The sequence below is a fragment of the Raphanus sativus genome, chromosome 4 (genome assembly GCF_000801105.2).
Source record: "Raphanus sativus cultivar WK10039 chromosome 4, ASM80110v3, whole genome shotgun sequence".
Taxonomy (NCBI): Eukaryota; Viridiplantae; Streptophyta; class Magnoliopsida; order Brassicales; family Brassicaceae; genus Raphanus; species Raphanus sativus.
This window is the reverse complement of record NC_079514.1, coordinates 41,967,501-41,983,844: the sequence shown is the minus strand read 5'-3', so window position 1 is coordinate 41,983,844 and position 16,344 is coordinate 41,967,501. Positions and strand designations below refer to the sequence as shown.

General features: G+C 37.2%; 2 protein-coding genes and 1 long non-coding RNA gene across 5 annotated transcripts; 1 reads left to right on the top strand and 2 right to left on the bottom strand.

The window, feature by feature from the left end:
* Positions 1-145: 145 nt before the first annotated feature.
* On the top strand, positions 146-2,257 carry LOC108851015 (3,9-dihydroxypterocarpan 6A-monooxygenase). The gene is made up of 2 exons (XM_018624450.2): positions 146-1,059; positions 1,554-2,257. The coding sequence occupies exons 1-2, from the start codon at positions 148-150 to the stop codon at positions 2,193-2,195; spliced, it is 1,554 nt and encodes a 517-aa protein (XP_018479952.1). The 5' UTR covers positions 146-147; the 3' UTR covers positions 2,196-2,257.
* A 1,289-nt stretch (positions 2,258-3,546) lies between these two features.
* LOC130511362 (uncharacterized) lies at positions 3,547-7,025 on the bottom strand. The gene has a single exon (XM_057008310.1). It carries the CDS (start codon positions 6,922-6,924, stop codon positions 3,547-3,549), a length of 3,378 nt encoding a protein of 1,125 aa, XP_056864290.1. The 5' UTR covers positions 6,925-7,025.
* A 3,429-nt stretch (positions 7,026-10,454) lies between these two features.
* On the bottom strand, positions 10,455-14,410 carry LOC108852862 (uncharacterized). Of its 3 annotated transcripts, XR_008944327.1 has the most exons (8): positions 14,003-14,409; positions 13,854-13,934; positions 13,676-13,767; positions 13,528-13,594; positions 13,155-13,217; positions 12,960-13,050; positions 12,583-12,856; positions 10,455-10,684 (listed from the first exon to the last, which is right to left on the bottom strand). It is a non-coding gene; the product is annotated as an uncharacterized LOC108852862 (long non-coding RNA). The 3 variants fall into 3 exon arrangements; XR_008944328.1 differs by lacking the exon at positions 10,455-10,684 and having other exon boundaries at positions 12,392-12,856; positions 14,029-14,410; XR_001949616.2 differs by lacking the exon at positions 10,455-10,684 and having other exon boundaries at positions 12,392-12,856.
* Between the last annotated feature and the right edge of the window lie 1,934 nt (positions 14,411-16,344).

The window sequence follows — 16,344 nt, the reverse complement described above, 5'->3', positions numbered from 1 at the left end:
TCATTATAATAAGCCATACTTGATATTAAATACAATTTCACAATTGTTGTTTGTTTGCTTTACAATGAGAATCTAATTAACAAGATTCGTCAATGAGCATAATAAATACAAAGCATAGACTTCAAAAATTTAATCCATAAACCTGCAATGGATCTAGAACTAAACACTAACCTTCTCATCATCACATCCTTTGTTTTTGCTTTTATGCTTAATGCTTTCTTCAAATGGTTCTCCAAGGAGCAGAGTTCAACGGCTGCTAGAAAGCTACCACTGAGCCCTTCAGCATTACCATTCATCGGTCACCTTCATTTGGTAGGCAAAGTGTTACCTGTATCATTCCAGAGCCTAGCTCACAAGCATGGCCCGCTCATGGAGATACGTCTTGGTGCTTCCAAGTGTGTTGTGGTCTCAAGCTCTTCGGTGGCGAGAGAGATATTCAAGGACCAAGAGCTTAATTTCTCCTCCAGACCTGAGTTTGGTTCTGCTGAGTATTTCAAGTACAGAGGGTCCAGGTTTGTCCTTGCGCAGTACGGTGATTACTGGAGGTTTATGAAGAAGCTCTGCATGACCAAGCTTCTCGCTGTTCCACAGCTTGAGAAGTTTGCTGACATTCGTGAGGAAGAGAAACTGAAGCTGGTAGAGTCTGTGGCTAAGTGTTGCAATGAAGGGTTTCCCTGTGACTTGAGTGGTCTGTTCGTGAGTTACACCAACAATATCATCTGCAGGATGGCGATGAGCACGAGGTGTTCAGGTACTGACAATGAAGCGGAGGAGATCAGGAAGCTGGTCAAGACATGTTTGGAGCTTGCGGGGAAGGTCAGCGTAGGAGATGTGTTGGGGCCATTGAGAGTGCTGGATTTTTCAGGGAACGGGAAGAAGTTAGTGGCTGTGATGGAGAAGTATGATCTGCTTGTAGAGAAGATCATGAAGGAACGTGAGACGATGGTGATGAAGACAGAAGGTATGAGAAAAGACATTTTGGATATATTGTTGGAAACTTACAGAGATCCCAGCGCTGAAATGAAGATAACGAGGAATGACATGAAGTCTTTCCTGTTGGTATGTTTCCTCTCACCTGCAACTAGGCCTAGGATTTTGAACCGAACCATACCCCCGAACTGAATGGATATTTTGATTAGTTTGGTTCGATTCAGAAAATTGCTTTGGTTATTTCGTTTTTTTTTTCCTTTTTTAAAAAAAATATATTCAAACTATACCAAAAATTCCAAACCAAACTAACTAAGCTAATCAAAATTTAAACCAAAACATACTAGCTAAATTTACTGAATTTAACCGAATTATTAAATCGAAATCAAAAGTTCCGGTAGGATTTTCAAAAACCAAACTTACCGGATATCGAACCAAAAATTTTATTTCGAAAGAATTTGGCAAGATTCATATTGAACCAAACGAACCGAATACCAAACCATCCAAATACCAAACTATCCGAACCGAATAATCCAACAATCAGAACCTGCATGCCTACCTGCAATAGTTAGAATCCAATTTTAAGTTTTGATAATTCTGATATGATATTACCGAATCTTCTTTAGGATGTTTTCATGGCGGGAACAGATACATCAGCAGCAGCAATGCAGTGGGCAATGGGGGAGCTAATAAACCATCCACAAGCGTTCAACATGTTAAGAGAAGAGATTAACACCAATGTTGGAAGCAAAAGACTAGTCAAAGAATCAGACGTACCTAACCTTCCTTACCTCCGTGCTGTCCTAAGAGAAACTTTGAGGCTCCATCCTTCAGCTCCTCTGATCATAAGAGAATGCGCAGAAGACTGCCAGGTGAACGGGTGTCTTATCAAGTCAAAAACACGCGTGCTAGTAAACGTCTATGCAATCATGCGAGATCCAGAGCTGTGGAAGGAAGCAGACAGATTCATACCCGAGAGGTTTCTAGAGAGCTCTGAAGAGAAGATAGGTGAACATCAGATGGAGTTCAAGGGGCAGAATTTTCGTTACCTTCCGTTTGGGAGTGGGAGAAGAGGATGTCCAGGAGCATCTCTCGCTATGAATGTGATGCATGCAGGTGTGGGTTCGTTGGTGCAGCGATTTGACTGGAAGAGTGTTGATGGAAAGAAGGTTGATCTGAGTCAAGGTTCTGGTTTTGCTGCTGAGATGGCTCGACCACTTGTCTGCAATCCTGTGGATTGCTTCAACACCTTCCAAGTGCATGCGTAAGGACTTATGTTACATGTTTCTGTAAGAATTCCCAAGAAGTATATGTTTAAAGAAACCACTCTGCAAATTCTGTATCATTTCAAGTTATATATTTGCTCTCGAATATGGTTCTTAAATTTCTAATAAAAAATACCTAAAGACTGTCTGTAACTATACAAGTATATAGCATAGTTCAGAACCTATGCCGCTTTAGACATAAAAGTCTACGCTATCTTCACTGATTAGACTTAGTATCACTAATTCATTCTTCTTATACTATTCTCCATCCGTGATCTCGCATATCTAGTGGGGAGGGGGGGGGGGGGGGGGTATGAGGCTGCAGTATCCTTCACGACCATACCTATGTTATTGTTTAGTAAAGAATAACACAGTAACCAACACGGGTTGGCCTAGAGACGAGTTGAGATAACAACCAATACGTTCCCCGCAGATTCGATTCGCGTTGGCCACCGGAGTTTTCACATAGTCCCCCCGGACCTCGGGAAGCCGCCGCTGCCGTAAAACCCTCCGGACCCTTAATGGTTCAGATTGTGGAGGCGGTGGTCGGTGCTAGTCGGGTTCCCACGGGAATCCGGACACCCGGATTAACAAAAAAAAAAAAAAAGAATAACACAGTTTGCAATAACCACAAATTAATTCAGTAAAGAATATAAATTTATTTTTCAATACGATATTTCTTAAATAATTTTTACCTCCTAGTATATATAAAACCTCTTTAATTTGTGGTTCGATTACCTCCTAGTATATATAAAACCTCTTTAATTTGTGGTTCGAGTTAATTAGCACTCGGATCAAGTCCACCTTTGTGTATGAAATTTGGACTCCAAATAAAAACGATGCCGTACATAAAACCACAGTTTGCGGCAGACGCGCGCATTTGTGTATGGGCAGCAAACTTAGGCGCTTAACATTTTGAAAATTTGTAATTGACCTGGTGTGAATTTCAAATATTAACACGAACAGGAGATTCATATCATACGTGATTAGATCTAGACAGTTAAGAATCATGCATGCATGAGCCTCAAAATGTGTAACAAATTCTTTCTTAACGAGCTTATAACAGTAATGAAACCAAATTTGAATTGACGGGTTCAAAAACTGAAACAAACAGTTCAACACATGGAACTGCTAATAACAACAGGAAACACTTGTGGCTCTACATACATATCTTTTGTTTGGGGCGTGGAAACTCAAACTAGTGACCGACCTAAAAATCTGCTTCTTTATGTTCGCCTGTTTGGAAAAACATTGTTCTTTTGATAAAACATTTTATAGTAGAATGGTTATTCTTTTTTTTTTTTTTTTTTTGTCAAACCAGAACTTCCATTCAAAATAAAACTCCAAATCCATATTACATAACTAAACGAGCTAGGCTTGCTCTTGCCAAAGAGTCTGCCTGAGTGTTTTCAAGACGAGGAATAAAAGAGTAGGAAATTGGACAGAAGAGAGTGGCAAGGTTCCTTATATCAGTAAGGATACCTGCAATCTCATTCATATCCCGCCCTTCACAAAGGGTAGTAACGAGGACCTGTGAGTCCGAGAAAATATGGAGGCTTGGGAGGAGTAGATCTTTCGCCTGCTTGAGAGCATTTCTTAGCGCAAGCGCTTCTGCAATAAGTGCTGATCCAACATGGGTTCTGTTTGAAGAACCCCGACATATCACAGCACCTTCTCTGTTCTTGATGATCCATCCCATACCTCCTGATCTTGAGGATTCCTGCCAAGCCCCATCAATCCAACATAAGTAAGGGCTGAGTTTCTGTGAGCTACCTGATGGAAGCTTCAACTGCAACGTCTTCTTTCCTAAATTTGCATCCTCCCAAGCTCGGGCTTCTGCTATTGCCTTTGATATGATATCTTCCACCTGATACACTTTCCCTTCAAAAACTAGCTTATTTCTTGCTGTCCACAAATTCCACAAGAACCAGGGTACAAGTGGAGATGAGATCACTCCTAAAGGGGGAAGGCCTGCTCGGTGCACTTGAGAAGAATACCAGTCTGAGAATAACAGGCTAGGAGCCTGATTTGCGGTTGGAGGTAAGAGAGGGACTTGTGACCAGAACTGGACTGCAAAAGGACAGGAGGTGAATAAATGTGAAATAGATTCCAACTCTCCACATCTTTTGCAATTCAGTGCTGATTGTATTCCTCTTATCGCTAGTAGAGAACCCACTGGAATCGCCTCTTTCAGCACTCTCCACAGGAAGTGTTGTATCTTTGGTGGTACCTTTAAATTCCACACTTCCTTTTTCCAATCAAACTGGTTCGGTTGTACCAGTTCCTCTTCAAAGAGCTTCCTATACCCTGATTTAGCTGAATAAATTCCTGATGCATCAGGTAACCAGACTTGTCTATCCCTTGGTTTCAGAGAGCTAGGGATGATTAATCGGATTTTCTCCTCATACTGAGGTAAATGCAAACGGATTTTCTCTAAATCCCAATCATTTGTCTGCGGGTTCAGTAGATCTGCCACCATCAGCTCTTGGTTGTCTAGTGTGGGTGGGCCTATTGGAGCTTCTGGCTTAGAGGAGGAGAGCCATCTGTCTGACCAGACTTTGATACTTTCTCCATTGCCCACAATAAAACCCAATCCTTTCTCCAGAACTGCTTTCCCTGCCATCACGCTTATCCAACCATGAGATGCCCCTGATTTAGCACCACTCTCCAAGAAAGAGTTATCTGGAAAATATTTTCCTTTGAGAACTCTTGACAGTAGTGAGTCCGGGTTGTGCATAATTCTCCAGCCTAATTTTGCCAAGAGAGAGTCGTTGTACTCCTCAAAGTTTTTGAAGCCTAGTCCTCCCATGGATTTTGGTAGAGCCATTGTACTCCAAGCTACCCACGCTATCTTATGCACATCTGGTGAACTGTCCCACCAAAATCGAGTCAAGATAGACTGAATTCTCTTGCAGAGAGATATTGGGATTTTGAAGCTAGACATTGAGTAGGTAGGGAGTGCCGTTAGCACTGACTGGAGCATGACGTGTTTTCCAGCACCCGACAGGAAGCGAGTAGTCCAGGACTGAGATCTCTGCCTAATCTTGTCAACCATTCCAGTAAACACATCTTTTTTCCTTCTACCAAAAGTTTCAGGGAGGCCTAAGTACTTTCCCATACCCCCTTCATTTGTGATACCCAGCGCAGACTTCACTCTTTCCTTGATGCTCTCCGGAGTTTTAGACGAGAAAGTAATGGTAGACTTAGACTGATTGATGCACTGGCCTGAGCTTAGCTCATACCTTTTCAAGATATCACTCAATGCTCGACAGTTCCTCTCGTTCGTTTTACAAAATATCATGGTGTCGTCCGCGAAGAGGAGGTGATTAACATACGGGCTTCTCTGAGAGACTTGTAATCCGAGCAGTCTTCCATTCCCTTGAGCGATTTTACACAGACCCGACAGCACCTCAGTACATAAGATAAAGAGATAGGGAGAGAGTGGGTCTCCTTGTCTTAGGCCTCGTGATGGTGTAGTCATTCCTTGCGGGGCTCCATTTATGAGGAAGGAGTACGTCACCGTAGTGACACATTCCATAATCCATCTGATGCAAATATCTCTAAACCCCAGCTTACTAAGAACCTGCTCCAAGAAGTCCCATTCAATGCGGTCGTACGCCTTGCTCATGTCCGTTTTGATGACCATGGAGCACCTTTTCACTGCTTCTGAATTCTTCAGATAATGAAGAGTCTCATGGGTGACCAGGATGTTATCTGAGATAGCTCTACCCGGAACAAACGCTGTTTGATGCTGCGAAATCAGAGATGGGAGGAACTGTTGTAAACGTTTGGTGAGCAGCTTCGCAATGATCTTGTATCTCACTGTGCAGAGGGCTATTGGTCTGTATTCCGCGGCCGTCTTAGGTGCTTCTATCTTTGGGATCAAGCACACGTGAGTCTCATTGATCCGGGGGGTCATTGTACCCGTAGTGAAGAAGCTCCGAATTTCTCGGTAAATATCTGGTCCCAACAGACTCCAGAAAGACTGGTAAAAGCTTGCAGAAAAACCATCGGCTCCCGGTGCCTTGCCTCCATTTATAGAAAAGAGGGCTTGTCGCACTTCCTCCTGGTCCGGGATTTTACATATGGAGTCATTCATCTCTTCTGTAACTCCACATGTAATTGTTTCTTCCACTGTGCTGAAATCTGATTCACCATTAGAGGAGTACAATTGCTGGTAGAACTTCTCGAACACCTTCCCTACATCTTCCTCTTCATATGTAGGTACTCCCTCCGCGTTCTCAATGGTAGTGATCTGATTTCTCGCTGTTCTGACCTTAGTAACCGCATGAAAGAAAGCACTGTTTCTGTCTCCTCCTTGCAACCATAGGATTCTGCTCCTTTGCCTCCAGAAAAGCTCTTCCTCTCTATACGCCTTGCTTAGTGCTTCCGTGAGTATCACAATCCTACCAGAGTCTGGTACTGCTGCTGATAATTCTTTTTCCAATTCCTGCTGATTGAGAATCATGGCCTTTGTGCAGATTTCTTTTTGAATTTTTGACCATTTGATGATTTCTTTCCTGCATCTCGATATCTTGATCTCAACAGTCTCCTCCGCACCCTTTTGCCAAGCTTCTTCAATTATTTTCCGAGCATCTTCATTGTCATTAAGTCGCCTATCATATCTGAACGGTCTCCTCTTTTTTACCTTCTTCGCGTCCAAATATGTCAAGAGTGGACGGTGGTCCGAGCCCTCATACCGGAGGTAATTGCAGCAGCTTGCTGGAAACATTTCAGCCCATGCCAGGTTGGCCAGAGTTCTATCAAGGCGAGATTTGATATCGTGGGTGTGTCGTCGACCTCTCCAGGAGAGCTCATCACCTGTATGCTTCACATCCCACAGTCCATTAGTCGATACGAAGCTTCTCTAAAAGGGATAAAAGATCCTTCGCATCTTGCTGGGCCTCCTTCCTTTTCACAGTTATCCAGTATGTCATTGAAGTCTCCCGTTAACGCCCAAGCAGACTCTCTTCCCTGTCCTAATGTCGAGATTTCCTCCCAAAAATCAGCTCTATTCTCTTGTTGTGGCATTCCATAGATAAAGGTTAGGTAGAACTCTTTTGACTTGTGGAGCACCTTCGTATCTATGAAATTTGGAGAGGAGCTCAGAACAGTAAGATCAACTTCATTTCTCCAAAACAGAGCAAGACCTCCACTGAGGCCAGAAGGAGAGATGAGGAGATGGTGTTTATAGTCAAGCGTTTCAATATTTGATAGAACAAAATCATCTTGATTTTTAGTTTCCATAAAATACATAATGTCCGGAGCATGAACACTTCTCAGCTCTCGGACTCTAGGAACTGTCAATTCACCTCCCAATCCTTGACAGTTCCAACTCAGTACGGCTAAGGAATCAGGTCTGGTGGACCGTGAAAATCCACCTTCCCTCTGCTTGAGCTTGGTCCCGCTACCATCCCCACTGCTGGGGTACCAGTATCCTTACTAGAAGGTAAGTCTTGTTCTCTTGATGTCTTATCAGTACAGAGCCGTTTTCGAGCTGGGGGTCTCCCTCTAGCTGCCCTTTGTTTTGTTGTGCGGGCTCCTTGAAGAGGGCTCTGGTTTCCTCGAGCTTTAACTGTCGCTGTGACTTTACCCGTAGGAGCCTTTTTTGTTGCTGGTTTGCGTTGAGTAGGTTTCTTTGTGGCAGCTCTAACTGGGTTTTTCTTTCTTGAGGCAGACGCCACTCCTAGTCGTAGTGCTGCTGGTGTTCTCTGTGGTTCTTCCACCAGCGGACTCTGATGCTCTCCATCTTCATATTGAACTTCAACATCTTGAAGTCTTGCAAGTAGGGAGCTCGATAATCATGTTGCCCTTTGCAGTTCTTCATTTGGCGGTTCAATCCTTTCAAGTGCTGAGATTCTTTCAATTGAGGGGATGATTCCTTCCTCAATCCTTTCTAGTGCAGAAACCCTTACTGCTGAGAGATTTGGTTGTTCCTCAATCCTATCAAGAGCTGAGATACGTTCTCTTGACCTGCTGTTAACTTCTACACCTTCCGGAGCATCCGGTAACATCATCTTTTCTCTAGGAGGTCTTGGGGGTGGGGTACGAGAACTCAGAGATTTTTGTCCTCCTTCGTGGTGCCTTTCCATCTCCTTACTGCGATATACTGGAGACCGTTCTCTAGAGGTTCTTCTGATTGGCGTATGATAACGCTGAGGAGGAAAACTATGTTGAGATGATAGCTCACGCTGTTGCCCTCTCTCTCTCTCCCTCTTTCTTCCTTCCAGGACTCTTCTTTCATCCACTCGTGAGAAGTTTGATCTCGATCTCTCGTTGAGGGAAGACCTTCCCCTATCTGGCTCTTGAATACGAGAGTAGATAGGGCGATGGCTGTTTATCGTGTGATCTCTTGACTCTAGTCCCCTCTCTCTTGAGTTGAATGAGGTTGACCTTCTGTGATCATGCTTGCGACGGTGGTCTTCTAGTTTCTTCAGAGTGTTGTGTTGGCTTATCCCTTGCTGAATATCTATCTTGTTGTCTTTATCCCTATTCAGAGGGCAAGTGTCTTTCTCGTGACAGAGAGAGTAACAGATGAAGCAGTGTTTCTCCAACTTCTCATACTCTAAATCAACTGTGATTATTTCGCCATCCACTTCCACAGGTATATTCATTTCCAGTTTCCTCAAGCCATCAACGAGGATACGGATTCTTCCATGCTTCACATCCTTATCGAGGATCTTACCAAGCTCCTCTCCTATCGTCGTCAGTGATAACTCAGTCCAGTAGTGTAATGGTAGCCCATGGACTCTTATCCAGAAGGCTATCATACGAGGGAAAGAGTTAGATACCACTGGTTCCCATCTTTGGAGGAGGATCATCCATCGCTTGTAGTGGTAGGGACCTTTTCTGAGTACCGATTGCAGTGCTTCTTCAGAAGTGAAGCGTATCTGGAAGAGGTCTGGACCCAATTCTCTGCCTGTCAGCTCTCCTTCCACATTCCAGTACTGGATAAGCCAGTCCACTACCCACTGTGTCTTCTGGACTGTTGGATTTGTCACACGGCCTATCAGAGTGAGCCTGTGTTCTTCTATCAGGTTCGAGTTGTCGCTTGGAGGGAGTCTCACCGGAGCTCGCCTATTCTCTCGAGAAGAGTCTGCTGCCCATTTTCCTTTTTCTGTTCTTGAGTACTTGTGCGCCATGAGTTCTGTAGGAGATGAACTCTTTAGATCTCTAACAAGTTGAAGCTTTATCTAAGCTGGGGAAGATCTTTTAACTGTCCTCAATCACGAGGTAAATATAAGATAGCTGGGACTTCTCAGGTGTCGGAGCAAAAATTCTTCATTTCGTTGTAGTTTGAAATGTAGAGGATAACTCTGGAAAATAGACACAGAGACGAAGTCTCCATGCGTGGATCTATCTCTGGACCGAAGGATTTTTTATTTGCTGGATTTTAGGTCATCGGAGGAATTTTGATGCGGCGGAGCTTCACTGGTCTACGACGGAGGAGTAAAGATGTTGCGGAGGAAATTACACCCGTGGAGAGGGAGCAGCTAGCATCGAAATCTGTGCCTGGGAGCAAATCTTCTACGCGCGTGAGATCCTCCTGACCACGTAGAATGGTTATTCAATAAAGCATTTTCTGTAGAAAATATAAAGACAATGAAGGCATTCCAGCTATTGAAAAATCCAAGAATCTAGACAATCGATTTCTGGATATATGGAGCCTTGGTTTAGCAAAAAAAAAAAAACTAATACATTTAAGCTAAGTTTATTATTTAATTATTTGATTTAGTTGCATTATATTTTTTTGGTACTGATGTTAAGATTTAGTTGCGTTACGTGAATAACTTAGCCATAAAATTTTATATGCTTTATATATTATTTTTACTGATTGATTCTGTTGTATCAACAGTACACAATGGGTCATAAACTTCATATATCTGAAGGACATGCAGAGAATTATTTGTACCTATAAAGTGTAACTTCTTGTGATGACATGTAAGTTCTGTTTTTGTCTCTAGTGTGATATCGGAAATGTTTGAGCTATGTTATAGAAACTTCCACAACTGCAGCCAAAAAGTATAGACTAAAAGTAGTTCATTAATATTTTTTTTATAATGCTAAAATTAGGAATGAGAGTGGTGATTGGTAGTTAGGTAACGGAACCAGCATTATGCAGATAATTTGAATGGCTATATACATTTACTACGCTTTTATCTAAATGTCAAGTTTTACGAGCAAATTACTTTAGAGTTGAATAATAATATTGTATGAAAGCTAAACTTAGAAGTTACAAAACAAAAAAAAAGCTAACTAAAATAAGATTAGAGATTCCTGCATTTTATTTTCTGAAAACAGCATTCTTAGTTTGAAACACATTCCAGGGACTTTTTTTTATTTTTTTGAAAAATACATTCCAGGGACTTGCGAATGAAATGTGTACAAAAAAAACATGCTTGTGCCTATGACGGTGAACTCCACTTCTTGGTTTCATTCTCTTAAACATAAAAACATTTTCCAAGCTCACCGATGTCCGAGGCTTGTCCGAACTACAATTAAAATTGTATTAGGCGAGATGAAATCTACTTAAAAGATCTAGTTATAAACTTATAAATATAAAACCAAACACGTATACCTGCGCGTCAAATAAAATTTTAAATCAACATTGAGGATAGGTATATATATCGACTATATTGTGATAACTTAATTTTGGTTAGCACATGGCCCCGAGCCACATGGCAACGCATTCTCCATTGTACATTTAGAAAGAGCAGAATTTGATATTTTAAAAGAGCTTAAGTTGACATTTTAAATCAACTTTTAGGATAAGTAACTATCGACTAATCAAGGCCTATACTGGTTAAGAATAAGATAGACGTACATAAAATAAGATAGACGTATATATAGAAAATACTATTATTATTATTATTATTATTATTATTATTATTATATATTCAGTGAAACTTCTATTTTATTATATAAAAATTTGGTTCTTCAAAATTACTAATTAACATGATTGTGACATTGTCAAAAAAATTTAAGATAGTGACATGTGTTAAAAATATGATATAATTCTCTTTTGTTTATTATTTAATAGAGATTTAAAAAAAAAGAAAATTCTTTTTAAAAAGGGAATTTTCTAAACTATTACTATTAAATAATTTTTATAATTACTTTTCACTATTAAATTAAATTTAGAATTATTTCTTCAATATTATTTTTGGTATATATATTTTGAATCATTATATATTTTAGAAAAGTAAAATTACTATTACATAGTCTTTTAAAATTCTATATTATAAAATATTTGATAGTAATTTCTTTTTTTAAAAGACTAAAAAAAAATAATTGCAAAAAGGTATTAGAAAGTTAATTCCTTTTTAAAAAATTATAATGTTTATTCTTAAACTCACTAAAGATAGAGAATTATAAAAGATAAATTCAACTTTTTAAAAAAATGTTAAACAAACGAATTGTAAAATCCCACAATTTCAATTATCTAATAAAAAACATGGAGAAAAACTAACTTTATAATAAATAATATTCCTTTTTAAAAGCCTAATTAAAAAAAAATTGTAAAAGTACTCTTATTAATTTCTTATAAGTAACTAACTTTCTTTTCTAATTGATAATTTTATATTAAAAATTATGTCCAAAATAGCTACAAACATTTCACATCTATATTTAGGTTTAAGCTTCCACATATTATTTTTACAAAACACAATAGTATTTACATGAAAAGTATTACCTGAGTATTTTTTTTTAATTTCTTGATACAACTCAACATTTTATTATCATTATTACATTTTATTATAACATAACTTCTAATTTTGATGTTGTTGTTTACATCATATATTAAACAGATATTTTTCTATTTAAAATAAAATAGTTGCATAAAAATCATAAGGAAAAACTAATAAAATAATTAGTTTTCCTTTTTTTAAAAAAAATTATAAATAAAAATGTAAAGGTAAAGTAATCTTATTTTTCTTTATAATTAACTAAATTTATTTTTATTAATTCTGTGTTAAAAAAATATAAAGCAAAAATAACTTGAAACATTTTACCTGATATAATTGGTACATGTGTCATTACTAAAAAATTAGATTTTTGAATGTGTCAATCAAAACTGACATTATGTGAAAATAATCTTTTCATAAAATCTTAAATAAAAGAGATTTCCTTAAAAAAATTCTTTTCTAATATTAACCAATTAAGATTTTTTTTCTTTTTTTTTAAATCTTAACCGGAGAGAATTGTAAAATAATAACAGTAAATTTTAATTGAAAAATTTAATGATAAACATGATACTAACAATTATTTAATTAAACAGGATCTTAAGAAAAATGAACTAGTACTAAATGAACTAGTACTAAATTTATCAAACAGGATCTTAAGAAAAATGAACTAGTACTAAATTTATACATAGGGTATAAGAAATCCATACTTTAAATGGCAAGCCTCGTTCTCTTGACATGTTAAGTTTCTTCACAACCTCTCCATAGACGTATGCTTTTTTTTTTTTTTTTCTCATGAATGGGTATATTAGCCGGAGCCACAAGTTCTTTGCCCAGTGTGGACGATGCTCGAGAACCTGAACCCACCGGCACTAGTTGGCCAGCATTAGCCTCTCTGCTCGCATCAATCATATTCGTTTAAGGTAACATTGATATTCTGCTAAGGCTCTGAAGGAAGTCACGTTTTTCTTTTCTCCAATCCTCCTGTCATTTCAGATTCACATCCAATATTTGGGAACTCAGTAGGCACATCTTTCTAATATATCAACAAGCAAAAAGAAGTGAAGTATCACAGGGATAGCCTTACCTCCAGGACTTTCATCATATAAATCATTAAAGCTTGGAACATTATCCTTTTGAGCTTCCTGTATAGCTGATACCATAGCCATTTCATGCACCTAAAGAGAGAGAGAAGAAAAAAACATCGCACATCATCACAACAATCAGTCAACGCCAAGAGAACCAATCAATAAAAGTGTAAACTTTGGTAACCAGAGAGTACCTGTTGTAGGTATTCTTCAACGCTTGTAGCCTCAGCAGGGAACACATCCTCAAATGTTGTCTTCTAAAGAGTATCAAAAGAAAGATAACAAAGTGAATAATCACATTTGAAAAGCAGGCCGCAAGCAGAGAGATGTGGAAAGCATACTAAGACTACAAGACCTTAATATACCAATAAACAGACCAAAACACGACAATAATTCATACAACAACAACTACGAAGGATATTTGTGTGACAAAATATGAAGTATGTATAACCTCAAGTATAAACAAAACTACTTATGTGTATTCTACTTTCGTATCTCTAAGCAAAAACAGCCAAATACACACACAGTTAATCGTTGAAGAAGCCTAGGCAGAGCAATAATCTTCACCTTCAACTAGAAATATTTGAGATCACGAGCTAGTTGCTCAGCATTGATTCCCTCCCAAGCGAGAAGTCTGCAAAATAACAAAGACAACAGAATCATTTCTTGCTTACTATTCCTTAGGGTTTCGGAAAAGAGAGAGATTGAGATTAACCTAGTGGCGGCAATAGATTGAGAAGGAGCTTCGTTCCTTAGGGTTTTAGCCTTTAGCTTCTTCGACAAGGCTTCCAGCTGATCTAAGTTTCTCTGATATCATCAACAAAGACACACGAATCAATGGTAACTAATCTCAATCCTGGAAAATAGGGAGCAATAGAAAGGGGAAGAAGAACCTGAAGAGGAGGAAACTGAGAGGAAGGAGCATCTTGCTCGAGAAGCTTCGACGGAGAATGGAGATTCCAGCATTTTATTTTCTGAAAACAGCATTCTTAGTTTGAAACACAGGGACTTGCGAATAAAATGTTAAATAAAATAAACATACTTGTGTCTCTAACATGTGAATGCAACCTTGAATATATAATGCAGCATATCTTCTTCCCACTGATAACATTCCCAGAGCAAGACCCGTTATTCACTCGGGAATTTCGTCGAACACCTTGCGTGCTGTGTCACATCTTTTATAGCAGCGCAAGAGCTTAACACCTAGAGCGGAGTCGCGGCGTAGGTTTTGAAGAAAGATTCTGGAGTGGACTGTTCTGAGGGTTTTGTGGTGTCCAGTCCAGTACAAGAAGTTGGAGATGACCCATGCGGTCACAATTCCGGTTTAGTTGGAGAAGAAGCGACTTTTTGGGTACGAAGACCAAGTGCGGTTAAACCGGTCATAAATTAACGATTCGAAGCTAATTCAACCGGACCAGACCACACAACTAGCTCCGTAATTGATCATCTTTCCTAACCGATTTCACAAGCGTTCCAATCAAAATACACTATGTTACGAAATGGAACCATTCTAATATTTTTTACGCTTTAGAAATAACTAGTGTTACCACATGCCAACTAATTTCACTCTCATCAAATTTACCTAGTTATAAAATTGTAATGCTTATCAACATACAAATATAAATTTTTATTTTATTACATATTTTCTAAACCTACGCAACACATAAACTTAAATACTCTTAAATGTGTGTAGCACTGTCATTATAAATCTCTTATTTAAATACTTCGCACATGTTTTCATATCTAAATTATATCTGCAAAAAAATAAAAATAATAATTATAACCCGATCAATGTAGTTAACAAACTTTAAACAATATATACATATATCTATATTATTATTTCCGAAGTGATTTTTCGAAACGAAACTCTCACGTTAGAAATTAGATCGATTAATATAGTTTATAGCATTAGTGAATTAAATATATGAATTATATACAAAAGAAAAATGAATTCTATTTATTTATATTAGATTATTATTTAAAACTAGTAATAACAATAAAAAATAATTACTGTATATATTGGTTATTTTATGAAAAGATCTTTAAATTAAAAATTAAAAACAAAAAAACAAAATAAGCTTTATCCCTCTATAAATAGATATATTATCAATTGCTTGGAATGAAAGACAATTCTAAATAAGCTTTGTCCCTCTAAAAACACCTTCGGTATTCAGGAGTACACATATATAATTTTTCTAGATAATGATGATAATCAAATTAAATGAGATTTATTTTTAATTGATGGTAATTGTATATTAGAAAGTCTAATATAATTATTTATTAAGGACAATAAGACTTTCAACACTCTAATTTTTAACGTGAGATCAAAAAATAATTCGCAAATAATAGTGTAAATATTATTGAATTTTTATATTACCAATCTTTTCAGAAATTATCACTATGAGTAATTTTAATTATCCCAAGAAATTTATTTTAAAAGATAGATTCATTTTATCTTATGTGATACTATATATATATATATATATATATATATATATATATATATATATATTAAAATAGAGTCAGTTTAATAGTACAAATAAAATATAATATAAACACATATGTACTATTTTAATATTACTAAAGTAAATATAATATAATGTAACTATGATAGTATCATTATTATTTTTATTGTTCTCATGATAATATAAATTATTAGCTAAATCACTAAAATTATTTATTAAAATTAATAATTGGTATAAAGTATGAATAACCCTAAAATTATGGAAAACCTGAAAAATCAGCAAATTCACTTCATCAATAATACTCTCTCCGTTTCGTATTGTAAGTAGTTTAAGTAAAAAGATTTGTTTCAAAATATAAATAGTTTTAACATTGTCCAATGTAACTTTTGCATTTATTGTATATTGTGTAACCAATGAAAATATATTAGCTTTTTAATAATTGGTTGAAATCATATGTTAAATGATATTTTTAAAAAAGTAATGAATTTCTTAATATTAGTGTTTTTATCTGGAATTACTTACAAATTGGAATAGAGAGAGTAGCATAGAATTGTAAGGCTAAAGCTGGATGCCCTTTTGACATCTACCAAAATTAAACCACGAATTAAAACTCTAGGCTAGGATAACTGATTTACGTAGATTTTAAAAATGAAAACTAAAATCTATCATCATTCTTTTCTTCATCAGATAACATAATTTCAAAATGAAAAGTATATAATCTGCACGTATCGCGGAAATGGACCTAATAAATTTAGATACTCTTAAATGTATGTAACACTGTCATTATAAATCTCTTAATTGAATATTTCGCACATGTTTTCATATCTAAATTATATCTGCAAAAAAAAAAAAAAATTATAGGCCGATCAATGTAGTTAACAAACTTTAAACAATATATACATAAATCTATATTATTATT